The sequence below is a fragment of the Eublepharis macularius genome, chromosome 16, assembly GCF_028583425.1.
Source record: "Eublepharis macularius isolate TG4126 chromosome 16, MPM_Emac_v1.0, whole genome shotgun sequence".
In the NCBI taxonomy this organism is placed as follows: Eukaryota; Metazoa; Chordata; class Lepidosauria; order Squamata; family Eublepharidae; genus Eublepharis; species Eublepharis macularius.
In genome coordinates this window covers 48,166,545-48,192,711 of record NC_072805.1, presented here as the reverse complement: position 1 = coordinate 48,192,711, position 26,167 = coordinate 48,166,545, and the positions used below count along the sequence as shown (strand labels likewise).

Below are 26,167 nucleotides of genomic sequence, written 5' to 3'. Positions count from 1 at the left end.
GGGGGCATGCCCAGTTCAGCAACATAAAATGGAAATCCCTGTTCCTGCCCAAGGTAACGATGCCAGTAGCTGGGGTAACTGAGCGAGAGCGCAAGTCAGTCCTAAGAGCTCCTGCTCCCAGCTCGGCCAAGAAGACAATGAGATCAAGGACTCAAGTAGCACCATTTTAACTAGCACCATTTTCCCACTCGTCCCCTGCTCAAGGGGGCTGGATCCTCACACACCTCATCTTTTTTGGTCCCGTGCTCTCCGGTGCAGAGGCCCTTCCCTGTGTCATGCACACCACAAGCGAGTCCACAGCATTCTGAAGCTCTTGAGGCTCACCCAGCTTGCTTCCTCCACTGGGCCTCTCTCTAGGCCTGGCTGCAGGAGGGCTGCCAGGGGAAGGGAAGGCAGGGCGCAGTTGGGGCAAAGACACCCCCCCCCCAAAAGCACACAAAGGCTGCTCTTGGTCTCTTGCTAGGGAGATCCCATCCTCGGCCTTGCCTTCCGAGACCACTGAATCCTATGCCCTGCAAGGGAAGATCACTGTGGTGAGGCAGGGACGGCTTTATGGGAGGGACAGAGGCAGTTTTGGGCCAGTCCAGGGAAGGGTGCCTGTCCCCGTCCCCGTCCCCCCGCTTCCCACAGTCCCTCCCAACACAGACGTTGGAAAGCATTCTGCTCCACTGTGCTGCAGACAAAGTCTTCTGGGCACTCGAGGGAAGAAAAACTTGGCCGTCACTCCTTCCAGGCAGGGTGCACGTGCGCATGCCCTGTGTCCTGTGCTCCAAGCTCGGCACCTTGGCAAGGCAGAGGGGGATCCAAAAGCTCCAGAGAAAAAGCTCTCAGCCCCGCCAAGAGGGTCCAAATGGAAACCCCCCTTTGGAGAAGCAGGCCCGGGTGCTGGCCCGGCAAGCGCACTGCTGGCCCCTTCCCTAGGGGGCCTTTTCCTGAGCTCTCTCCTCGTCCAGGCTGTCCTGCTCCTGCTCAGGGTTCCAGTCCTTCAGGCCTTCGGGGAGGGAGGTGTCTTCCTCTAAGCTCCCGGTCCCCTCGACAAACTCCTCGTAGGTGGATCTCTCCGCGAAGGGCCTGGGCCCCAGCAGTTCCACCATGTCCGCCTTCTCCAGGACCTCCTTCTCCAGGAGGCGCTTTCCCACCTGCAGGGAAGGAAAACGGATCACCAGATTTCTCCAGAGCGACCGGCTGCCTGCCAGCCAACCAGCCAGCCACACAGGCGCACAGGCAGTCCACACAACAACAACTGGCTTGCCAAGCCAGCCGCGGGGAAGAAACAAGGGTTTGAGCGAGGGATTCAGCCTCCTGTTATGCTGCTGCTGCTGCCGCCCCTAGATGAGGCCACGTCAACAGGCAGCTGAAAGGCCTGAGCAGCAGCAGACCCCTTGACAGAAACGGCAGGGGGAGAAACCAGCCCTTGGCCTCCAAGGAACCGGTCCTGCTCAGTCCTTTGCTCCCAGCAGTCCCCTTTGCCCCAGCAACTGTGTCCTCTTTCCGAATATGGGAGGGGAGGGAGGCTGCAGAAGGCATCCCGGGGGGGGGGGTAGCTGTCCTGCCTCTGTACCTTCTCCACTTGCTCGCGGCAGTGAGTCAGCAGCTCCAGGGTCCTCTGGTAAGCTGCGTGAACCAAGGCCCGCACCTCCTCATCAATGAGCTCTGCGGTGGCTTCGCTGTAGGGCTTCTCGGTCACCGGCTCACCCTGCTGCGGGAGGGCGAAGGAGACCTGGCCCAGCTTGTCACTCATGCCAAACTGCACAATCTAAGAGAGAGCAAGATGCCCCTGAGCCCGGGAACGGGATGCCCAGGGCCCTCAGTGTGGCTCCCCCAGGCACTGTTGCACGTTCTCAGGCTTTAGTCTGCAGCTTTCAAAGCCCGACGTGTGCTCCTCACAAGACAGGATGCAGAAAGCAAACCGGGGAACAAACGGCTCAGCTGGCAAGCGAAAGGTCTCTGCACACCTCGTGCTCTCACAGGCTGCCTCTCCCCACCCCCATCTCAGGCACACGAAGTTGCCGTAGACGGAATCAGGTCGAAGCAAGACTTGTCTACACTGACGGTCTGAGATTAGTGTTGGGGCTTGAACCCAGGACCTCCTGCATGCCAGACGGATGCAGCATCACGGAGCCGCGGCCCTTCTCCTCCCGACCGTTCCAGCAGGCTGCTCATCCGTCCGGGCTTTACCTGAGCATAGGCAGTCTGGGTCACCTTCCGGAGATCGTCCTGGGCACCGGTGGTGATACGACCAAAGAACAGCTGCTCAGCCACGCGGCCACCCAGCATCATGCACATGCGGTCAAAAAGCTGCTCGCGGGTGTAGAGGAACTGCTCCCGGGGCAGGTACTGTGCGTAGCCCAATCCTTTACCCCGGGGGATGATGGAGACCTGGCAGACACACAGAGACACAGAGCCCAGGTGAGCAGAGTCCCACCCTGCTATGAGCCACCCGGAAGAAGGGCTTCCCAGGGAGCGGGGAGAGCTGCCAGGCAGTCTGGCTCTGGCCAACCCCACTGCACCAAAAGGACATCTCTGCCCCATCCCTTATGGGCTCTGCGACTTCACCCCAAACCCTGGCCCACCTACCCTGCAGTAAAAGTTGGGCACTGCCTTGGAATTGCAGGGCCCATTCCACATGACATCCTTCTGGGCTTAAAAATGGGCGCTCGGGGGTGCTCTTGCTCTTCCTACAGCCAGCCTTAGAGGCATTTAGGCTCCAAGACTCGCTCACCTCCCACACATGGTAGCGGTCAGGCCAAATCAGCCTGGAAATCTTCAGCAACAGGAACTGGTACCAGAGAGGCTCAATGAGAGGGAAGGCACACCTGTCCAGCCTGCTGGACGAAATGCCAGAGTGCTAGAAGCACCCTTCCCAGAGCACCCAGGCGAGCTCTTCCGAGCATGCTCACTGGCAGTATTCGTTCCTCAGCCCCCCATCCACACAACTGCTCTGCCTCGCTCTCTGGGTGTGCCAGAAGCCTGGGGGGGGGGTACCTTCAGCAGAGGGTCAGCGTGCTCCAAGAACCACCCCACCACAGCATGACCGGCCTCATGGTAAGCCACGGTGGCCTTCTCATTCGGCTGCAGGACTTGCGTCTTTTTCTCGAGCCCTGAAGAGACAAACGGGGAGTAAGAACACAGGGCACAGAAAGCCCGCCCCCCTACTGCTTTATCAAGCTCTCCGCTCCCTAGAGAGCTCCCAGGCAAACACCAAGCCAGTGAAGGCTCCACATGATTTGGCCTTTAGAGTCTAAGGTGTAGAAGTCCTTTGTAATTGGGAGTTATGAAGGCCAACTTCTATCTTTCCTGCACTGGAAGCTTTAGACCAACGTCAGCCTGCGCAAAACCTGGCAAGCGACTTAGCCTCCATTCCCCAGGGAAAGCGTCAGTCGCTTCCAATTTCCTTTCCCTAACAGTGCCCCAGAGCAAAGAGTGTCTGCAGCAGTGGAAGGTTCTACGCTGCTTGGTCCCTTGAGTGGAGAAATTACCAAGGAATGGTAAAGACGTCTCCCCCCACCCAGCCACATTATATGTGCCACCTCTCTACTCTGCTCAGGGTGAGCTTAGGCAAAAGGCAGGCAACAGTGTCCGTAGCCAAGGAACCCGGAAACTGGCCGGAGGCTTCCAGCACCACCTCCCCCCACCCCTGCCCCACTTGTTCTATGGAACCCCACAAGATTTGCTTCATTTAAATGCACCTGGGACCAGGCAGCCTGCCCACATTACCCCCCTTGTTCCCATTGAGCAGAAGGCAGCCTCACCCCCAATGACCCTCTCGACAGCTTGCTCAAAGTGCTTTGCATCCACGGTGGGACTGGCGAAGCGTGCAGCAATCAGGGCGGCCTCGTTGCAAACATTGGCAATATCAGCACCTGCAGAGAGAGGGGAAGCGCTTGCTTGCCGGCTGGCCTGCTCCCTGTTTGGGGGGTGGGGGAGTGACCCACAAGGAAAGGAAGCCTGCCCACCCCTAGAAGAATCTCCTCTTTCCTTCCATTTGGATGTACAGCATTGCAGAAGTCCCAGAAAGCTTCTCTGGAGCCCTGGCGTTCCTAGAGCAAGACTCCCTCCCTTCAGCAGCAGGCAGGCCAGCTCCACACTCACCCACGGCCATGGAGGCGCCCTTTTGCTCTTTCCTCTTAGAGACCTGCTCTGGCACTCTTGAAAAATCCCTCCTGGAAGGAGCCCTGCTCTTCCCGCATCACCAAGAATGGGAGGAATCAGAAGCTCCTTCAGTCTGACTCCCCTGCTGTGGGTCAGGATCACCTACCTGTCAACCACCTGAGATCTCCCAGGTGCAATCCAGACCCCAGGCAAAGGCAAGGGGCGCTGCAAGAAGGCTCCCACGAGGCCAGGTGAAATACCCATCACTGAACAACCAGCCCTGCTGCTGTCTGAAAGCTGTTAGCGCCCCTGCCCACCCCCATCCCACCCCCATGACAATCTCTCTGTGGAAGGGACAATATCCCCAGAGGCCCATGCAAGAGTGTCCAGCCACCCCCTATGGTGCCCCTCACTTCTCTGCCCCCGTCTGGCATGTTTCTCACATCTCACCTGTGAATCCCGGAGTCCAGGCAGCCATCTTTCGAGCCAAAGCATCCCTGCTGATGTCCACATCCAGTTTGAGTGGCCGGAGGTGGACTTTGAAGATAGACACTCTGCCTTTGATGTCTGGTGGGCCTGGGGAGGGGGAGGCACCCAGAGAGGTCTTCTCAGAGAACCCTAACCCTGTTCCTGCATCACTCTCACGTGACAGCCCCCTCTAGATTTGGGAAACCTCTTTGCACTTGGAAATCTCCCACAGGCAGCAGAACGAGGGAGAAAAGGAAGAGGGAAGGGGGATTCCCAAGACAGCACCTTCTGTCTGGTCTGGAAGGAGACAGGACAGTGGAATGCAGCACCTGCCCGGGGGGGGGGGGGGCTTCTTCGGAACTTGCACATTCACATATGTGAAATTCACTGCTAGTGGAGAATGAGGGCCACACACATAGATGGCTTTAATAGCGGGTTAGACAGATTCAAGGAGGAGACATCCATCAGTGACTGCTAAAGGGAACCTCCATATACAGAGGCAATCATTACCGATATAAATCTGCCGGTCAAAGCGTCCAGGTCTCATCAGCGCTGGATCTAGGATGTCGGGACGGTTTGTGCCTGCAAGCACCACGACGTTTGTGCTGCTGTTGAACCCTGTGCATAAAGTGGGAGACCAGAAGCAAAGGCCCAGTGAGGAATCAAAAATCTCCGCTCGGAAGGCAGGCCCAAGGGAAAATGCTGAGAGCCCTCATGTGGCTGCATTTAATGTATTTGGCATGATAGATGCATTTTCAAGAAAAATTCAGAGTATCTTTTCTGCTGGCTAAATCCTTCTCAGAGATCGTTAGAGCTAAACCCCATTTTAAAAAATTCTGCTAAAAGGAACCCACTTTTCCCCAGCAGTTAAATAACTGTCCAAATGGAAAATTTCCAGTCGCCCAAGGAAGATGCTTAGGCGTAGATTCTGGTTAATCTTAAGCAGCAAGGAATTCCACAGCTGCACAGCAGCCACCAAGTACACTCTGTGCATCTTTGCTTGAATTCCAGTGGGTGTTCTTGGTTGATCTTAAGCAGGGCTTTTTTCTGGGAAAAGAGGTAGTGGAACTCAGTGGTGGAACTCAGGTCCGCACAATGATGTCACTTTGGGTCAGCTGGAACAAGGGGGGGAGTTTTTAAAAGTTTAAATCGCCCTTGGCAAAAATGGTCACATGGCCAGTGGCCCCGTCCCCTGATTTCCGGACAGAGGGGAGTTTAGATCGCCCTCTGCACCAGGCACGGAGGGCAATCTAAACTCCCCACTGTCTGGAGATCAGGGGGCGGGGCCACCAGCCATGTGACCATTTTCAAGAGGTGCCGGAACTCCATTCCACCGCGTTCCGGCTGAAAAAAAGCCCTGATCTTAAGAGATCATGGTGGGTCATATGGAGGAGGGGGTGTCATAGACACTACAGGCCAGAGAATCACATCTGCATTTAAAAATGCTCTAGAAATGTTAATGCACAAAGCCAGGGCTTGGAAAAGGAATACTGGTGAGAACATCTAGGTGTTTTTCAAGACCCACAGCAACCTTCTTCCAGGCTGGGTGGTGCAGCTCCGTCCCTTTCCATACCAGGGATGCTGCTGTGAGGTCTCTCACCATCCATCTCCACCAGCAGCTGATTGAGGGTGTTCTCTTGCTCGTTCTGACCCCCAAAGTTCCCATGGCTCCGCTTTCTCCCGATGGCATCAATCTCGTCAATGAAGAGGATGCAGGGGGCGTTCTTCTGTGCCAAGGCAAACATGTCCCGGACCTGAAAGTCAACAGACGTTCCTCCAAGAGCTGACATCTCTCTTGGCCTGGAAATGGAGCATGGGGCAGGGCCAGGAAATGAGATGGAGATGGAGAAAAAGAAGGGCTCAGCGGAGAGCATCACGGCCAGAGGTCTCTCGCCACCCTCTTGCCCCAGGTGCATGCCAAGATCCACCAACAGGACTTGGGCAGCCATAGTGACAAGAAGTATTATGGGATGCCAAGGTTTTGATCAAGATGGTTCCATTCATGGGAAGCCTTTAAAGGGCCTGATCCCAGAATCTGAGCCATAAAGTAGGGCTGGCGGAACCACATCGAGAGCAGGAGCAGACGAGAGGAGCAGAAGATGAACGATCACAGCAGGGGGAATGGGTTTTGGAAAAAGGGGCTGGCTGGCAGGCCACTGTATATGGCTAGGAACACAAATGTGAGGAAGGGGGCTGCAGGCTCCCAGAGTGGTAGCAGCAGGGCCTGGGGCCTGGGGCAAGTCCGAGAGCTCAGCAAAAATAGGGCACCTGTTTAGACCAAGGATGATGCCTCGCCCTGCCAGCTAGGGCCTCTCGTCCTCTTCCCCATGGGCTTCCGCCCTTCTGAGCAGTGCAGAGCAGTTCATGAGACAACCCCCCCCCCCAATCTCACCCTAGCAGGCCCAACACCGACAAACATCTCCAGGAACTCGGAGCCATTCACTGTGATGAAGGGGACATTGGCTTCCCCAGCAGTAGCTTTGGCCAAGAGGGTTTTCCCTGTGCCCGGAGGGCCTGTCAGCATCGCACCCTACAAGAAAGAGTGGGCAGAGTAAAATGGATGGGTCCAGGCAGTCCAACAATTACTATCAGCTTTCTGAAGTGGCTTGCAAACTTCTGCCTCTCCCCCCCAAACTGGGCACTCCCTAGAACAGCCCAGGGCTTACAGCTTCTGGTTTCCATGTCGTGCCCAAACCATTCTACTCTAACAGGTCTTGGGGTGTCCCTGGATGGTCAACCATCAAACCAGCTCATGCTACCCGCGTTCTGCTTCTCTGTCTAAACTGTGTTTTGCCTACAAATCTCAGACAGGTACCTTTGGAATCTTGGCCCCCAGATCTTGATACTGCTTAGGATTCTTCAGGAAGTTGACAAACTCCATGATCTCCAGCTTGGCCTCTTCGCAGCCAGCCACGTCCCTGAACCGCACTTCAGTGTTGTCTTTCAGGATCTTGGCTGTGGTCTCCGCGACACTGAAGATCCCTCGCCCTCCACGCCCGCCTCCCAGCGGTCCACGTCTTAGAGTGAACAGCAGGAAGCCAACGAGCAGCAGGGTGGGAATCATGCTCAGGAAGACGGAGCTGCAAGAGGAGGAGGTCAGAGAGGCATGTGAGTGAGCTGTGTGGGCAGTAGGGGTGAAGTGCAGTGGGGCAGCTGCTTGGCCTGGCACTCACCCATCACTCTCTGTGCTGTAGACCACTGAAACCTGGTGGCCACGGTCAATTCCCAGCTCCAGTTGAGTAGTCTCCAAGTTCCGTTCAAATGTATCCACGCTGCCGATATTGAACCAGACATACTTCTGCTGCAAGCAGTAACAGATGCTGACGGATGGACTTTGCCTCTGCAGTTCACGCAGGGCTCTCCTTGCCCGTGGAGTCAGTGAGGGACCCCAGGGCCATGCAATGTACTCTGTGCTAGGCTTCCGGGGAGGGGCATGTCATAGAAACAGAGCTGGAAGGGACCTCCAGGGTTATGTAGTTCAATGCCCTGCACAGTGCAGGAAATTCCCTATACTAATAATAGTGTGCTTATACCGCTCTTCTAGGTAGATTAGTGCCTCACTCGGAGCAGTGAACAAACGTACTGTTACCATGATCCCCACAATACAGCTGGGGAGCTGGGGCTGAGGAGAGTGGCTGACCCACGGCCACCCTCAGAGTAGTGGGAGTCGAACCAGCAGAGTTCCCTATGCTACAGCAGCTCTCCTTGCATTGCAACTGCCTGCCTCGAGACCAGGGGACCAATTGCACTAGAAATTGAAGTAACAGCCCGTAGGGATGCTCAGCAGCTGGGAAATGAGCAGGCTTCGACCTGTTGCATGTCCTGGACCACTGCATGATGCAGCTGCACACTAGAACTCAAGCCTCTGGAGGGGCCGCTGGACCCAGATTATGTTGCCCCAAAGAAGGCTATTCCAGCAAAGGGCTGCACAGTTGCCTTTCCTGCTCAAATTCAGCCCTCCCTTACCTCTGAGGCAGCTCCAGGGACGAGGAACACACGCACAAACTGCTTGTTCACCACTTCCAGCCGATCCACCTTTAGAACGACAGAGAGGATCGGGGGGGGGGGGGCGTGTTTACTTGTGTACAGAAGGGAGCAGCAGGAGCACAAGGAATTCCCAGGCAGAGGCAGAAACGGCCCTGTGTTCCCCCTCCTTTCTCCCAACGGCTGTAGGTGGCCAAGGCAAGTCTCAGTGCTTGACACTTGCTTCAGCACACAAAGGAGACCAGAGCGTATGGGTAACAAAGAGCACATTGCAAAGGGCCTTACCACTCCTCTGGCCAGGTAGTAATGCACAAATTGCTTCCAATTGATCTCTCGGCCAGGATCTCGCCAGTAGAAGTAGAGGAAGCCTGAGGCCACACCGGCCCCCATGACAGCCAGGTACCGGAAGTCCTTGTTGTCCCAGGGGAACTCTCCCTGGAGCCAAGAGGGAGCAAGTGTCATTTAGGTCATTTTCCATTTCAACCCATTCTAGGAAACAACATAAAACAGAGGAAACCAACACGGACCTTCTGCATGCGACTCCACCACCCCGAATCCTCCTCCTTCTTCCTTCTCTGGTCTTCTCCGCCCCTACTTCCCCCTGTATTCTTCCGGGGACCAAGATTTTTTGCCCCGTGAGGCTCTGTGGAAGAGACTTGTTTAGGGATGTCCACAGGATGTGTTGGAAAACAGACATCAATCCCCTGGTATATGAATAGGGGGTATCCGGGGGGATTTATGACTTGAGTCACCAGCCACTCCACACCCTTATGGAAAGAGGTGCAGAGAAAGATATAGGGAGGTGGGGACTGACCTTCACGCTCAGGATTAGTGTTCTTTGGACTCTGGCTCTTCTCATCTTCCTTCTCAAAGCCTGGGGAACAAACACAGAGCTCCCTCTTACTGTTCCCTGCTTTCTGTGGCACGAAGTGCAACCTTCATCTATCCTGGCATCAAAATGATTTTCCCCACCCCCATCTCGCTAGTGTTCTAGTAGGTCCATTCCAGAGCTGCCCACTGCCCCAACAGAAACTGCTAGGCTCTCACCCACCCCTCAACCTAGCAAGGCAGGAGCAGCAGCAAGGAGAGGCTGTCCGGGAGAGTTCATCACGTGACCACACCTGGTGCTGTCTGCTTCCCAAGCTGCAGGTTCAATGAAGACCAGCTAGCTGTGAGCCTTTCACAGATATAGGTGCTGGGGATTCGAAGCTGGGGCTTTCTAAATGTAACTTGTGCTCTGATACGCAACAAAGCTCACAGTGTCCGCTTATTTATCAGCGTCACAAGAGACTGGAGCTGCTGCTGTAGTCACATACCTTTGGGAGGTTTGGAGTTCAGCCAACGATTGAAAGGTGCGACACAGACAGGATGGATCCACTGAAGCCACTAGAACAAGCAAAAGGTAGACCTGATTTCCAGAGTGCCAGCAATGCCCACGCTCCCTTTCTCCCACCATCCACAGCAAGGTTAAGCACAGAGAAGCAGCCCAGTGATCTAATGGGCTTCAGCTAGGCACTCAGAAGGGTGTGCACATGTTGTTGCAGCAGAAGAGTCGGCACACCAGCCGCAAACAAACTGTTTAGCAGCTGAAAACAAATATGGTTTCCCAGACTGAGTGCACATCATGGAGCGGAGGGTCTGAGTTCAAATCCTGACACTGACTCGTTGTGGCCATGGGCAAGCCACTCCTATTTAACCATCTATAAAATGGAAGTATTATCAGAGGGTCACCATAAATGCAAAGCCAATAGTAAAAGAGGATATGAAAGGTGCTTAATGAAGATAACAAACCTGCTGTCATCTAGAACCATGTTAGATAAGGGCTACAAGTGAAAGTGATCAGTGTCAAAAGGAACATAACTCGCCACACCTTTTCTGCTAAAGGTTCCGCAGAATTTATCAGTCATATGCATCCACTGACCTTGCCAGGGGGCAGTAAAAAGTCCAGCATCTTGTTGGGGGTGGGGGGTGGGTGGGGAAGGATATCTCCCATGCTCCCAATATTAAACCAACAGATTTAAGTAACAACCATCTCTTGTCAGATGCATCTGGCAGGGAGAGCTGTGGTTATCAAAGGCTTATACTACATAGGAATTGGACGCTTTTACTGCTGCAAACTAACACGGCAAACTGACTCCACACCAAAAGGAGATGTTTACATTTACTAGCAAAGGAATGTTTTGGTTGCCTCCCCACTAATTGCATCCTGTCCCCTTCTGATATATGTCTCCTTCTCTCCCCTATCTCCCCTCCTCTTCTGTATTTGACCAGTTTGGATCATGCATCTGATGAAGAGAACTTGATTCTCGAAAGCTTATGCTACAATAAAATTGGTTAGTCTTAAAGGTGCTACTGGACTCTTTTTGATTTTGCTACTACAGACTAACACGGCTAACTCCTCTGGATCTATAACCATCATATATTAAAGTGGTGGATTTAGGAGGGATGGTGTCATGGATTAAGGGGGGGGGTGTCTGCATGGAACAAAAGGACTTTGAAAATGCAAGCCACTCTGAGAATATGGGCTAAGGTAGGGGAGAACTTGAGCTGAACATGCAGACAAACTTCTTGGGCTTGTTGGTGTGACTCAAGTCATGTTTGGGGGTATTCTTTTTAAGTGCCCTGTAACCGTTTCCACAAAGTAAGACGCTACTTCCACTATCATTGTGCCAAGATTTTGTCAATGAGATGTTTTAGGCATATATAAAGAGGAAAGGGATGGAAATGTGCACTGTGTCCACAGGCGGCAGCAGAACAGCAACAGTTCTTTGGTTTGCAGGCCACATTATCTGGTTGTTTATAAAGCTTTGGCTCCCTCAAGTTAAAGCGGGGACAGTGACAGCTGCTTCCAAGTGCAGAAATCTATTTGGCAGCAGATTGTCACCATCTTCCCACAAAAGCAGAAATGAAGCCAGCATTCATGCTCTCCAGAATCAGGACTTGTAAACTGGGAAAAATATTTTAATTATTTTTTTAATTTAAAAAATGCTGTAAATGCTGAGGGCAGAAATAAACTATTCTATATTATTACCTGCATATTGCAGATGGATGGGCAATGAGCCAAGACAGACTGGTTTATGACAGCTCTATGAGGCAGCTGAGTTAACATCCCAATATAATGGCAGAACGCTGACAGTATTTTGTCAGTCCTGAAGAGCAGTTCCTTGCCTATGCTGCTGCTGCTGCCTCTATTTACTACCAACTAGCCTTATTTTCTGGCCCCTGCTATCTATATTTGCACTCTGAGGATGTCTGTTGTTAGCCACTCCTCGGGGGCTAGTTCCTTCTTCCAGATCTCTGTGAGTTAACCTGTGTGGAGAATGGACCCACTTTGCCTCTGGTTCACCACCCTGTAAATGCACTAATGCCAAAGTGCCCAGCCATTTAATGCCCTGCACTTGCAGAGTTTATTTTGTACTGTTGCTAAAGCAGGGTAACCTAAGAGAGCCTCTAGCAAGCTACACTTGTGGAAGGCCTCAGGTAGAAGTGGTGCCTGGCATGAGAAAATTAACAAAACAGTAATCAGCGTCCTACAGGGCTTCTGATAGTCAAAATGCTTCACGTATACGAGCTTGCCGCAATCTACAGGACTGTCTTGGAAGGTATGTGACATCAGCCCTCTGCTGGTTTGACTCCCACCACTGCCATGAGCTCAGTCTTGGGTCAGCCAACTCCTCTCAGCCCAGCTCCCCAGCTGTGCGGAGGGGATAATAATACACCATGAGAACTGCGGTAGCATACTGGTTTAGTAGTTGGGTTGTGAATGAGCATCCTGCTGCTTTGACTCCCACTCCTGCCAGGAGCTCAGCAGGCGGCCTTGGGTCTGCCACTCCTCTCAGCCCAGCTCCCCAGCTGTATCATGGGGACAATAGCACTGCCTTTGTTCGGGGCTGTGAGTGTGCAGTAATCTGTCTAGGAAAATGGTATAGAAGCACACTGTTATAATTTATTATCACCCAATTAGCGCAGACCGTGGGCTGAAACAGATGGGGGCTGGCCTGTCTGCTGCCCAAGCCAGAGGATCCGATGAGGACGGAGGCGAAGGGCTTCAGGGCTTTCCAGTGGCGAGAAAAAGATGGTGTGTACACTGTGCATGTAGTAGAGAATCTCCTTCCTCCTCCCACGGCACCAGAAGTTGAGGCCGGCACGGAAATTGCCGGCAGCTGACGAAGGAGAGCAGAACGAGGAGGCACTTCTCGCGCAGACCTCCCCGCTGACGAGGCTTGTGGAATTCGCCACAAACGGCTGCCAGAAAGGGGCAAGGCGAACGAGCGGGGGAGAGGGGAGCGGGAGGGGCCCGCGAAGGCCCAACGGAACCGAGGCGGCTGGCTGCGGAACGCTGGCGGGCGCGCAGGTCCTACGCGAGCCTGCGGGTTCACACGAGAGCCAGATGGGCGCCCGGGTCCCGAGGGCGGCCCAGCTCCGGCATCCAGGCGCCGGCGAGGGTGGATGACGTCATCGACGCGCGCCGTTCCACCGCCAGGACTCTGGGGGGGACAGGGGAGCCTGTTGTCGTTTACGACAGTGCCGTAAAGAGGCCCTCTCCTCACCTGCCGGGCTGGCGCCAGCTCCCCACGCCCAGCCAGCCCGCCTCCCCGCCAGCGGCCTCCGCGCCAGGCGGCCAGAGGAGGCGCCCAAATCGCCGCCGCCAACCGATGAGCCATTCTGGTCCCGACGCTCGGGCGCGTAGGGCGCATGCGCGGCTGCCTCCCAGGCGGTGTGCCGAGAGACCATGGAGGCGGAAGGCCCGGAATCGTTCTCTCCTAGAGCGGCCATCCCGTTTCCTGTTTGTGCGGATGATCGGGAGGCCGCCGCTCTGGCTGGAGCCGGCCAGGAGAAGCGCCCGAAGGCCTCAAGGACGGAAAGGCGCAGGTCCCAGGCAGCCCAGCTCTTCTCCGAGTGGCGCGACTCCAAGCCACGAAAAGGGTTGTGCGGACGCGCCCTCGACCCAGGCACTCAGTGCGCCCGGCTGCAGGGCAGAAAGAAGGGCCCCGCAAGCTGCCGGGATCCGGAGATGCTCCCCCGCCAGCCTCCCTCCCCCGCCACCTCTCGGGGGACACAAGAAGGGACCTGAGCCCCGCCAAGCACTCCCGCTCTCTGGAGCACCTCCTCACCGTGCCCTCCAATCCAGTCAGTCCTCCTGGTACCCCCTCCCCATCCCCCAGGTTCAAGCACATGGTACTCAAGCTCTTGGTTATAATAATAGTAATTATAACTGAACTTACATACCACTCTTCTGTATATATAGAGAGAGTGCCCTGGTTCACAGCCCAACCACTTAACTGCTATGCTGCAGCAGCTTTATAATAACTGGGGTTGCCAGGTCCAGGTTGGGAAATTCCTGGAGATTTGGGGGGGGGGGGGCCTGGGGAAGGCGGAGTTTGAGGAAGGGAGGAGCCTCAGTGGGGTATAATACCATAGAGTTTACCCTTCAGAGCAACCATTTTCTCCTGGGGAACTGATCTGTGTTGCCTGGAGATCAGCTGTAATTCCAGGAGATCGCTAGCTACTACCTGGAGGCTGGTAACCCTGATAATAACTGTGCTTATATACTGCCCTTCTAGACAGATTAGTGGCCACTCAGAGGGGCAAACAAAATCAGCATTATTCTCATCCCCACCATACAGCTGGGGAGCTGAGCTGAGAGGAGTGGCTGACCCAAGGCCACCTGCTGAGCTTATGGTGGTAGTGGGATTTGAACTAGCAGAGTACTGATTCGCAGCCCAACCACTTAACCCCTATGCTATAGTAATTCCCTTTTGAACACCAAGCAGTAGGTGACATTACTGTTACACTACTGGCAGGACAACCTCAAACTCAGCTGGCAAGTCACACCCAAAACCTTAAAGCTGGGAGGACTAAAAGGACAGAAGGAAAAGTCTTCCTTGTGGACAGGAACAGTAAGGTTACTTTCCAGGAAGGTGGCAGAAAGGGAGAAAGAGAAAGAACATTTAAACTCAGGATATGAAAAAGCTATCTCTTATTTTATTTATGGCTTCCAGCTGCTTGGATAAGCCCAAGTCATGATAAACTAAGCTTTTAGCTAGGGCCTCCATCTCTGTCCTGTAGGATGGGACAACTGAGAAAAGGCTGAACCGAGAGAATTAAGTTACAGCAAGTTCAAGTAAAATTGGTATGTCCTATATAAACACCATTTAGGAAGTAATTAGTGGAGAGACTGCATCGTTTCACCTTTTTCTTGCTCAGCCTGGAGTGCCTCAACAGAACCTGTTGTCATCTGACGAAGGGTGCTCTAACTCTCCAAAGGTCACACCCTGGCAACCTGGTTTGGCTTTAAGGTGCCACTGGGCCCAAATCTTGCCCTTCTATTACAGACCAACATGGCTACCCACTGGAAACTGCCTTATATTTGGAACGCTCTAAATCCGATTTCTGGAAACGCACCACAGTCTGGCCAGCCGAAGTTTGGTAACAGAGGGGCAGCAGAGAAGTTATCCATCCCTGGAGCACAATAGCTTTAAGCTGTGATGTGGTAGATGAACCCCTGCGCTAACTTGGAGGAGAGGCAACTACGCAGAGCCTCTAAACAGTCATGCAGGTTCAGAGTACTAGATGTGACTCCCTTTAGCAGGAGATATTCTCTGAGCCGCTGATGGCAGTGGCTGCTTACCCAATTTGTTTTTGGGACCCCTGAGAAGTGAGAGGAAGGGGCAGCTGTAGTCTGATCTTCTAGGGCCAACCAAGAAGAACACAGAAGGGCTTGCAGGTCCATTCATTCACAAGTGTTACAAACAGCCGCAGTAGATGCAACATTGAATCTTTGATGGGGAAGTGAGAAGGAGAGAGAAGTAACATTTAGCCAGAAATGGGCTAGCACAAAGACAGGCCCACTTAAGAGTGGTACAGCAAGATTCAACATAGCTTTATTTAAAGTGATTTTAGTGCTCATGATAAATTACTTTTCTCATGGGTGTCAAGGGCTGTTCCAACTTCCTAAGCCATTCAGTCCTTGAATTTGCCAACACCCACAGCAGTGAGGACGAAGAAGAAAGGAACACCTCTGATTCCTCTCCCCACCTCTGACCCAAACACACTATGGACCCAAGTCAAAGGGAAATGACTTCAAGGCATCTCTTGGTCCCTTATGCCAAACCCATTGAGTTCACCTTCCACAACGACACTCCGTCACCAGAAAGGAAGCCACAGAGGCACCCTCTTTGAGGTTTATATGCAAACCAGATGCTCGTGGTCTTGAACGCCAAACAGAGTGCACCAATGTTACTGTGCAATTGAAGAACTTGTCTGCACCGCAGTCAGGCTGTCCTTTCTCCAGGACTACACAGCATATACTGGGAGTAATCCATGGGCTGACTCAGCATGTCCTTCTTAGAGACAAGGTCTGTTGACCTCCAGCTCACAATTCCAGGCAGAGAAATTCTGCAAAGATTGGTGCGCGCAGAACAGTCTTGATGGCCCCTCTTGTAGAAGAGAGTCTATGACTGAAGATCAACACCCACCCAGTTGTGTCATTTTCCAGCTTTGGACAAAGCTTTTCCAGCCACATTTCTGTGCAAGATTTGGGCTCCTTGTCCACCTGAATTCAGCTTCTCCCATGCAACAGCATGTGAAACCACGTTCCCCGGTGCTGCCTCTCCAGCTAAGCTAGAGAGGGTAGAAGACTCTATGCCTGCAGCTCCATGCTGGGATCCCTGAGCAGCGTCTGCTTTCTCAGATTCAGCCGAGCACACTTGGGGCAGGTGGTGGAGTTGTCGTAATAGCAATCCCTGAAGGAAGAGCAGAAGCAAAGGCCCGTCTGGTCCATTCCCCAGCAGGAGGGGCAGTAGCCTGCCACCTCTCACTGACCCACTGGCCTCACAGGATGTAGCCCTGAAGCCAGCCAGCTTGGGGCAGGAGGAGGAGCCTCTCAGTGCCCGCACACGCACCTGTGGAAGACGGCCGAGCAGTCCATGCACATGGAGGTGTGGCTGTCAAAGGGGAAGAGCACGTCACCTTCCTTGCAGAGCTCACACACAAAGCCCTTGGCTTGGCACCGCTGCAGCAAGTGAAAAGAAGGCCAGTGAGTCACAGTCCCTCACCCCTACACTCCGCACTCCCCTGGCACCCGTGGCCATGCTGCAGAGGCTGCTGTTTTGTGGGCTTGCTAACGGGCACTGCAGCATTCAGATTCCACAGGGCTGCACAACAGCATTCACAAGCACAACAGATGGGTTCAGCGGAAGGAAAGGAAGTGCCTTTTCCTCAGCAACAAAATAACCATCAGTGAATGCTGGGAGAATGCAAAACACGATCTGGAACGCCAAGTCGGAATCCGCTGCAACAGCTGAGTTACCATGGCAAGCGTCGGGAGCGGATCTCCCCAGCAGCCCCCTGTGGACGGGCTCTCTGCCAGGTTCCGCCTGCCTGGGGCGCCCACTCCCTTCTGGGACAACTCCTCACCTCACAGTCCAGCTTGATGTGCTTGGCAAAGAGCGTGTGGATCTCCGTTAGGGAGCAGCTGAGGCGCCCAGCACTGATGTCCATGAGGTCTTGCAGAGAGTACATTTCGTCGTTCTCCACAAAGTGCTGCCGGTCCTGCAGCTGAAGGAAGAATGAGCTCAGCCGCCATCTCCATGCAAGGAGAAAGAGGCTCACAGATCTTCTGGAGGCCTCAAGCAGCCTCAGTCCAGCTGCAAAGGAAGTCAGCGGCATCCCATCTCCACAGGGAAGCCCTCTGGCAGGGTGCCGATTTCCTGTTTGAATCAGAAAGAGCAGAGAGGACTCGGGCTGCCCCCCTTCCCCCCCCCCAGACCTGGAGCAGCAGGCGAGCCTCCATGGCTTCCTTGCAGGTCACGAGATAGGGCTTCATGAGCAGGATATCCTGGCGCAGCTTCTGCAGGGGCAGGAGAGAGGCGGTGGGGGTGAGAGGGGCTGGTTTCCTGCTTACACTCAAATCCAAGGTGTTTTGTATTCTGCCCGTCCTCCAGATTCTCCTCTCCCTATTTCACTCACCATCAGGCAAGAGTGCAGCCTCGTGTTTTGGTATCATACAAGGGATGTCTCATTAAATCCCCAAATACCAGTCCCTCTGCCCCATGCAACAGGAGATCTAGGTGCCTGACAAATGCCTCCCCCCTGACGCACTCACCCGGATTTCCACCAGTTCCTCAACATAATTGAAGAGAAGTGGGTTGATCTCGCGCAGTTTGAGTACTGGCCGGGACACCATCAGCATCAGGTAGCGCATACTGCACCGAGACACCTGAAAGACCGCAAGCATCTGTTGGGACAGAGCTGGGCAGCCACTGAGTCATTCTCCAATAACGAGGCACGGAGGGGCAGAAAGGAGGGGTGGCTCCAGTCCAGAGCACTGAAGAGAAGAGAAGCTTTACTGGGATGTCTTCTCACTCTCTTCCAAGGCTGGCAACAGTAGGGACTGGGCTGGCCAGAGACCACCTCAACCACTAAAGCAGACTGCAGGAGGAGGTTTGGGTTCTGCCAGCCTGGGTAGGAATGAAGCCAATGCCTGCAGGGGCACGATTCCCCTCCCCGGATCCATGAAGTATCCCACGCAGAAGCCAAGAGCATAGCCTGATTTCCACACGTGCTCGGGAGATAACACAGCCATCCTAAGCGCTGCCCTGCTAGGTCACATCTTGGGCAGCATTCTGCCAAGACTCGGTCCAAAGACACCCCATGCCCCCAGCTCGTTTGTCTCCTGCCTCTGAGAATGGAGGCTGCACAGTGGATGTCCAGGCCGACGGCCACCAGAGGCGCTAATACGCTGGCCCTAACGACTGCCCCCACGGGCAACGGCCTCAACCCAGGGAGTTTTCATCCCATACCTTGCGGGTTTCAAAGTCCCAGTTGTGGATGACCCTGGCGGGGATGACAGCCTGATCATTCCAGTGGCAGTTGCTGCAGTAATAGAGACCTGTGTAGTCACATTGCCGGGCCTCGTTTGGGACTCCCCCTGCATTGAGACCAAGGACAGCAGGATTATCTGGACAGACGTCCGATTTGAACAGCACACGTCACTGAGCCACTCAGCAGCTCAGCAGGACTGTCTCCTCCCACTGGCAGCCCAGTCCCAAAAGAGGCACGCCCCCCCCCTTCTGCTGCTGGAGGGCCAGTAACTGGAAGCACTGGGATGGGAAAACTTCCTGCCTGCAGAGCACAGAGTTCCCAGCCCAGCCTCTCTGGATCCCTCTCCACAGCCAGGCCTTTCCATCCAGTCCCCAGAGTTTTGAGCAGAGGGGCTCAGAGGTGCCAGCAGAACAGGCCAACAACCAGGCAGGCTGCAGGACGCAGCAGGGAAAAAACAGTAGTTCGGAGCAGAAAAGGGAAGTGATTCACTCCATCCCCATATACAAGCTGCTGGACTGTGTGCCGGACTTACACTTTCACGGTTTCATGGAAAAGCAAGATTTCTTAGGACTGCACAGAAGTCTGGGGCCCCAGAAGCTGGGGTGAGGATGACCCTAAGATCACGGCTGGAGTCCTGTGTTCCCACAGCTCCCCCGAGGTGAGCAAGCAAAGAAAGCTCAGCCTTTGTTCTCAGTGGCTTTCAGCACTCAGAGCTGGCCCTTTGCCCCAGCCCAGGTGATGTGGCAGGCCTGCGTGAGCACAACACAGCCGAGAGGGAGAGAGGCCCCCCAGGCACATGCATGCAGGAGAGCCGGTGCAGCCCCCACCCACACACTGGCCCCAGCCCCACACGTACGGAGAGAGATGGGAGCACGGCACTCGGCACAGCGATAATCCTGGCTGTCCAGCCCTGTCTCTGGGCAGATGCTGAGCTCGTATTCAGCCTGGTGGCTGACCTTGGAGCGCACGCAAGGCTTGGAGATGAGGTTCAGGCACTTGCTGTGGCAGCGATAGGAACATCCTAGGAAGGAACAAGAGGAAAGTGTGAGCTAACTAGCAGGACAGAACCTCTCCCCGTTTGCTTCCGCTTGCATGTTAGAGCAGGGACCATCAACTGCTTTGCAGCAGGCTTCCTCAAATACAAAACCCACCAGCAGGAGAAGGCAGATCTGGCCTCCTATGTCCTGTGGCAGGGAGTTCCAAAGGACAAATAGATGTAGTGCATAGAAGTATTTGGCACACATAGTAGGTAAAAGAAAGAAAACAGAGGACTACATCTTCTCCCTTTGTCTGGCAGAGGGAGAAGGAAGCTAACAGCCACTGGGGGCCAAATCAAAGAGCAGGGAGGGGGCAGGGCTGCTCTGCGCCAATCACACAGCACCAGATGCTGGAGGTCAAGCGGTTGCCTCCAAGACCCACTGAGACCTTCTTCTGAAGTGATCCCCGACTGTTCCCAAGGCCTGAAGAAGAGATCTGGCAGCCAGGCGCTGCTTTGAAAGGTGACAAACATGCCAAATCCCACCTTTGCCCAGAGTCAAAGCTAAGACCATGCCATGCAAACAGCAACAGGGGAGAGGCCCTGTGGGAAGGAATGGCAGCCAGGATTTCCAACCGGGCCTCCCAGCCCCAAGAAGGGCTTCTCACCTGTGCAGGTGTACCAAGTCTGGAGGAGCCCCCAGATGATGGTGCTGCATTTGTCACAGGTCTGCTTCACGCTCTTGGTCTTCTCCTTGTGGAAGCGATGCTCCAGGATCACTCGGATGTTGGGCTCGTCCTCACTGGGGTCCTGCGGCACGAGATGTCCAGAGGCTTTCAGCCACAGCCACACCAGAGAGCTCCCACCCCCAGCCCTCCCACGCCCCTGTCCTCCAGTGTAGGCAGGGCTCTAAAGCCATACCGCCCACCCCTGCAAAGGCCAACATATAAGAGAGAGGCCGGTCCCGGAGGGTCACAGCAGACAACACACAGTGTGTCTCGCATGCCAAATGAATAAAAAATATTCATGTAAACCCTCAACCGGATAAAAGGTGCTGGAGCCTCCCCTCTCCCAAACCCCAGCTTGGAGCTGGTTGTGAGTGCTCAGTTGTGCAGGAAAGACCCCCTTCTCAGGCAGAGAGGCAAAGCATCCTTCCAGGCTGCCCGGTGAGTTTCTAAAGAGCAGAGATCCTAATGCTCTCCCAGCCAAAAATCCACGGAATACAAACTCCAGCGGATCACTCGTGGCCACGCTTCAGCCCTGCAGCCCCCTCCGCTGGCATTCTGTTGCGCTAAAGCCAAAGTGTAGCCTTGCACTTGCCAGCCCTCCGCTTCCTCTCTAGGAGCAGGAGGACCCGAACTCTGTGCCCATGCCCAGCCACAGTCTTTGCACCTTCAGCTCCTGGAGTTTGAGGCGCAGGTGAATAAGCCGCACCACAGCATCCTTTTGCTTCTCCGAGTTATCTGGCAGCTCCAGGATCCGCCGCTTGCACTCCTCGATTGCTTGCCGCAGCTGCTCAATGTCCGAAGCGAGGAACAGCCCCTGGCAAAGAAGGCGGGAGAGGGGAGGTGGCTGAGACCCAGTAGCTAAGCTGTCCGGCTGGGCAACGTGCCTGGGGCTCTCCCGGACCTTGGGCCACAAACTTCAGGGGGGGAGACAGAAGGGGGCAGGGCAGGGCAGTGGGGGAGTCTGGCACAGAGGCAGCTACCGGCTTTACACTGAGTGGGAACGTGGGTCTCCCAAGGGCAGAGTTATTCTGACTGGGCTGGCTCTCCAGGGCCCCAGGAAGAGGCCTTTCACATCACCCGTGACCCGAACCCAGGCCCCTCTGCACACAGGACAGGAACTTTCCCCCTGAGCCCTAGCCCCACAGGGTTGGGGACTTTGAGCTGACATCCTGGAGGTCTGCAGTGTTGTGCTTCTCCAAGAATGCAGAGACGTGGTGCGTGGCTGGGGTGGCATTCTTGCCTCTGAACCCAACCAAGCAGGAGCACCAGGTCCCCCCCTGCCCTCACCACTGGCCGTGAGAAGTGATCTTCAGCCAGTCCCAAGTCCATCGTTCGCTCCGAGCACTGGAACTCCGCGTCCTCCAAAGACAACTCCAAGTTCAAGTCTGCCATCAAAGAGAGAGGGATGGGAGAGTGAGGAGACAAGACATTCCCACCCCCTCCACTGGCACCTGCCTGGCACTCCAGGCAAAAGAGCCAGCACACACACACACACACACACACACACAAAGACACACATTAAGGGGCTGCCTGAAGCTCTGAGCCATAAGCCTGGCCTTTCAGCCCAGCCTCCTGCTTTCAGCCAGCTTGCAAAAACTCACAGTCGGGCCAAAAATCAGATATACTGACGGCCACAAGCATCAATGGCTCTTTAGAAGGAAATGAGACGCGTCCACAGCGGGAAAGTGTCCATCAGAAGCTATGGGCCATGAAGCCTACATGGAAACTCCATGTTCAGAGGCAGCGTACCTGCCATCCGCCTGGCTCCGGGGAGAATCAGGACACACTGATCCAGGGGGGGGGCTTTTTATTCTCAGCGTATAACTCGGTAACAGCAACACCATGACGTGTCTAGGTTTACAGAACAGTTTTTACCTGGGGCTTAAAAACCAGGAAGACAGGTAAGAAGAAGGAATCCCACAAAGCCCCATGCCTAGTATCACCCCTGACCTCGGAAAGTAGGAACTCCCCAAGCAGGGCTCCCAGTGAAGATCTCAGCAGTTGGGAGGCTCCTAGAGAGGCAGGCAGGCAGGCAGTCCTTCAGAAAGCTCAGGAGGACTGAGCGTCCCAGGACACAGCAGTGTGCATGCAAGAAGCGCTTACCTACGGGGTGAGGTCCAATACAGCCCCCCCCAGCACTCTCCCCCAAGCCAATCCAGGGCACTGGCCCGCCAGCCCCCTCAAAGCGTCGCCAATCTCCTTTCCAGAGGCAGGAGCCCCGTGGCAAAAGGAGTGGCGGATCCAGGCATGAGCTGATCTCATCCACGCCCCCTTAGGGAGCAGGACCCCCAGTGACTATGAGGAGGGCATGGATGGGTCACTGGCGGCCTGAAGCCTCAGCCTTGATCCTGGAAGACCCTGGGAGCAGCACGGCCCAGCCCACCACAGCCTAGTCACCTTTGCCCCGCACACTGGCAGCACTAGAAACTCTGGAGGGCTTCCCACTTATATGCATAGTCTTGGACTGGAATCAGTAAATGTCTCTCTCTCTCTCTCTCTCTCTCTCTCTCTCTCTCTCTCTCTCTCTCTCACACACACACACACACACACACACACACACACACACACCCCAACAAGAAGTTTGCCTGAAGAAACCGATCAGCCACCGTTATAAAATTAACAACAAATCATTTCTAGGGGCATTCAGCTACACCAGGAGGACAGGAAACGAATTAGGAGAGGGGAGGAAACTTCTAATAAACAGAGGCAAAACCGCAAGGACAGACACTTGGCACAGTGCCAGGAGGCAGAGCAGGGGGAGGGTTCCGAGGTGAGGTCCCCACACAGAGAAGCCCCCGTCCACCCACACCCTCACAAGCTGTCTTTCCTCAAACTCCCTGGCCTGAACGCTCAGCCCTGGAGAGGCCTGGCTGACATTAAATCCAGGGGGAAGGGAGAGGGGGGGCCACTCACCTTTTCGGGGAAACTCCTCATCGGCTCCCCCAGTCTTCTGCTCATGCTGGCTGTGCAGCGGGGCCTTGTTGAACGGGTTGAGGTGGCCCTGCCGGAAACGGGCCAGCTTCTCGTCATATTCCATAGCAGTCCAACCTGCTGGAGCCACACAGAGGCCTGGGTGAGAGGCCCGAGGCACACGGGACAGAGCAGATACGGCGGCACCCACAGACTCTGGGAGCAGAGGGTCAGGGGCTCAGCTCAAGCACACACACACACCCCATGGGACAGAGCCTCCCGTGGCTGACTGCGGCCTTGAAAGGTCTGTGCCCTGCAGCCTGAGAAGGCAGAAAAGCCCGTTTGGCAGCTTCCCATGGTCAAAAGAGCACCTGGCAGAGTCACTCAGGCACCCAGCCTCACGTGCACCTCCCGGCAGGTGCCGCAGGTCACCATGATGTCACCGCTGGAAACATCCTGGAAGCACACGGAGAGCCCCGTGGAGCAGCACCCGTCCTGGGCCAACCGTCCCCCCTCCAAGAGGCAGGAAGCCGTGCCGGGAGGAGGCCGGGGTCCCTTGACAGGGTCCCCCGCAAGCCCGCCCCGAGGGCAGGGAAGCGCCCCCTTCCTCCTCAGGGCTCTCCTCCTGGGAAAGCCCCACGGAGACTCCGCAGGCCCGCCTGGGCCAGGAGGGGTCCCGTGGGGGGCGGGGAGGGGAGGGAGCCCCCGGGGCGCCATTCGCGGCCTTTCCAGCAGCGCCCGGGCCGGGGGCTGACGCGGCTCTTCTGCCTTGGAAGGGACGTGACAGTAGCCGGAGCGTCGCTTCTGCGAAGCCGAGGGGCCTCCCCGCCCGCTCAGAGCCCAGGAAAGCCCCCGCGCAGCCGCCGCCCTCCGCAGCCAGGCACAGCGGGGCGGGCGGGCGGGCGGCCTTGGAGGGCTTCGCCTTCCCAGAGGCGGCTCGAGTCAAACCTCGGCGGGGGCTCGAGGGGCAAACGCGCCCCGGAGGAGACAGTCCCGGACGCGAGGCAGGCCGCGACTCGGCGGAGCTGGGGGGGGGGAGGCCGCCCCCCCGCCACACACACACACACACACACAAACGGCCCGGGCTTGCCTTCGCTCCCCCTGCCGCTCGCGGCCCATCCTCTGCCCGCCAGCCCCGCACAGCAGCAGCGGCGGCGGCGGCGGGAGGCGCCCCGGGGCGCAAGAGGGGCTGCTGCGGTTCGGGCCCGGAACTTGCCGCGCCGCCGCCGCCGCCGCCGCTGCCGCCCAGCCGGGCCGAGGCCGCCTGCGCCTCCGTGCGCTCCGCCTCCTCGCTCCGCAAACGCCGGCTGGGGAGCGGGTTAGAACTAGAAGGCGCCTCCGACGCGCAGGCCGGCGAAGACGCCACGTCTGAAGGGGGGGATGCCGGCCCGAAGGCGGCTCCGGAAGGCGGCCCGGCGCGACCTGCCAGCCCGAGGCGCGGCACAGGCCAGGGGGCCCCCTCCCCCCTCTGGCGGGTCCCGGGAGCGGCCGGCGCGGCAGCCCGAGCCACAGGCCGGGCCGAGGGCCGAGGGGAGGCCGCCCCGCCGGTCTTACCTGCTTGCCCATGGGGGAGGCGGCCCGGCAGGCCCGGCCCGCTCTCCGCCGCGCTCTGCCTCCGCCGGCTACATCGCCGCCGAGGGGCGCCCGGGCGAGGCGAGGGGCGAGGCGAGGCGAGGCGAGCGCCGGCCAGAGCGCCCTCCCGGGCCCGGCCGCTGCTGCCCCCGCGCGGACCGGAGCGGAGTGCCCGGAGCGCGCGGGGAGGGGGCGGCTCCTCCCTGGCCCCGCCTCGCCCCACACACCCCCAGCGGAGCCGAGCGGAGCCGAGCGGAGCGGAGCGCCTGCCCAGCCCAGCCCAGCCCAGCGGGACCGGCCGGGGTCTTTGGCCCGCCACCGCCTCGGGACGCGCAGCCCGGCCGGCTCTGCGGGGAGAAGCCACCCGGGCGGATGGGCCTGGGAGGGCTCCGGGGCCCGCTCTCCGCGTGGACGTGGCGGGGGCCAGGGCGGGGGCACGCCCGGAGTGCCGATGCGGCCGGATTGGCTGGGAGCCGGGCGCTCTGGGTCTCCTGGGACCGCCGGTGGAGGAGGGTTCTGGCCCAAATCTTTCTCCCCCCCCACCCGCAGCGGCCGTGCCCGGCTTCAGCCCGCGCCTCTGCCCTCGGAATGCCCTCGCCCTTGATGATGCTGTATTTTCACTGGCTCTGTGTGATCCGCCTTGGGTCTCAGGGAGAAAGGTCGGATGATGATGATGATGATGATGATGCAAAACCGAATTATTCAAAAAATACTTTTGACTGAGATAGGAGGGCTGTATTGTAGGGAGGGGATCTCAGGTGATCCGCTAATGAGTTAGGAACCATTGGATCCCTATGTCTTTGTGAACTTGTATCTGTTTACCCTATGGCATTGTTTATGGAATTGCTCTTGATACCTACAGTACTAATTGCACACTGTGTAATCAGCCTTGAGTCTCAGTTGAGAAAGGAGGACTATAAATGACATAAACAAACAAATAAAATAATGAGGCTGTCCCGCAAAAGCAGACACGTGCTAGGAGCAAGCTCGTGTGTTTCTGGAGAGTTGGGGGCTGGGTGAAACTCCGTGGCACAGGCCTGCCTCCCCCCTGCTAAGGCTGTGGTGATGGAGAACTGGGGGGGGGGAACGGGTGCTCCGACCCCACTCCTGGCAGAAAGCAGGTTGGGACAGGAAACGTGATAGAGAAAGTCCAGCCTCTGGCCAGAGGGATTGCACTTCCTGCAATTTCCCGGCAAACAACCATCTTTCCCTCCCCTCCCCCAGCAGCTGACAGTCCAAAGGACGGCCTCTAGGCCTTGTGTTCCCTTTGCAGTTACCCGAACTGGTAGCCACTCACAAGCCCACCAGGTGTCGCCTGCACCTTTGCAGAAAGCCATCTGTGCCCAGTTCTACCCTCCCTCTAAGCACGGTTGCCCACAGGCAGGCAGGCAGGCAATCCCTGTCCTTCTCCAGGCAGTGAGGCTGTGGTACAGATACCTCAACACCACAGCCTGTTTCTTGATCCTGATGCAGATTGGCCAGAAGGGGGTTTTGGGGAGCACCTTCCAGGGTCCTTGCGCAGGGAAGCCAACCAATTCTTCCATTCCCTTTCCCACCCGCAGCCAGGCGGAGTGCAGATGAACGGTGAGCTCAGGCCTCACTCCAGACCTTT

At 56.3% G+C, this 26,167-nt stretch overlaps 3 protein-coding genes across 5 annotated transcripts; 1 reads left to right on the top strand and 2 right to left on the bottom strand.

Annotated features, from left to right (window-relative positions):
- Positions 1 to 151: 151 nt before the first annotated feature.
- Positions 152 to 13,225, bottom strand: LOC129344087 (AFG3-like protein 1). Of its 2 annotated transcripts, none has more exons than XM_055000581.1 (17): positions 13,095 to 13,225; positions 9,861 to 9,930; positions 9,359 to 9,418; positions 9,072 to 9,187; positions 8,830 to 8,979; positions 8,527 to 8,595; positions 7,734 to 7,861; positions 7,376 to 7,640; positions 6,953 to 7,090; positions 6,161 to 6,314; positions 5,071 to 5,178; positions 4,543 to 4,668; positions 3,753 to 3,863; positions 2,986 to 3,101; positions 2,179 to 2,379; positions 1,562 to 1,756; positions 152 to 1,139 (listed from the first exon to the last, which is right to left on the bottom strand). In XM_055000581.1, the coding sequence occupies exons 1-17, from the start codon at positions 13,206 to 13,208 to the stop codon at positions 918 to 920; spliced, it is 2,343 nt and encodes a 780-aa protein (XP_054856556.1). In that variant the 5' UTR covers positions 13,209 to 13,225; the 3' UTR covers positions 152 to 917. The 2 variants fall into 2 exon arrangements, with proteins under 2 accessions (XP_054856556.1, XP_054856557.1); XM_055000582.1 differs by having other exon boundaries at positions 7,734 to 7,858.
- Positions 13,226 to 15,406: 2,181 nt separating this feature from the next.
- DEF8 (differentially expressed in FDCP 8 homolog) lies at positions 15,407 to 24,682 on the bottom strand. 2 transcript variants are annotated; one of them, XM_055000733.1, is made up of 12 exons: positions 24,538 to 24,682; positions 22,987 to 23,124; positions 21,361 to 21,458; positions 20,738 to 20,887; positions 20,014 to 20,155; positions 19,226 to 19,390; positions 18,348 to 18,475; positions 17,651 to 17,764; positions 17,315 to 17,395; positions 16,963 to 17,103; positions 16,449 to 16,558; positions 15,407 to 16,289 (listed from the first exon to the last, which is right to left on the bottom strand). In XM_055000733.1, the coding sequence occupies exons 2-12, from the start codon at positions 23,108 to 23,110 to the stop codon at positions 16,187 to 16,189; spliced, it is 1,356 nt and encodes a 451-aa protein (XP_054856708.1). In that variant the 5' UTR covers positions 23,111 to 23,124; positions 24,538 to 24,682; the 3' UTR covers positions 15,407 to 16,186. The 2 variants fall into 2 exon arrangements, with proteins under 2 accessions (XP_054856708.1, XP_054856709.1); XM_055000734.1 differs by having other exon boundaries at positions 22,987 to 23,121.
- On the top strand, positions 23,417 to 26,136 carry LOC129343901 (collagen alpha-1(I) chain-like). Its single transcript, XM_055000281.1, has 3 exons — positions 23,417 to 23,554; positions 24,117 to 25,166; positions 26,029 to 26,136. Exons 1-3 carry the CDS (start codon positions 23,417 to 23,419, stop codon positions 26,134 to 26,136), a joined length of 1,296 nt encoding a protein of 431 aa, XP_054856256.1.
- Positions 26,137 to 26,167: the final 31 nt, after the last annotated feature.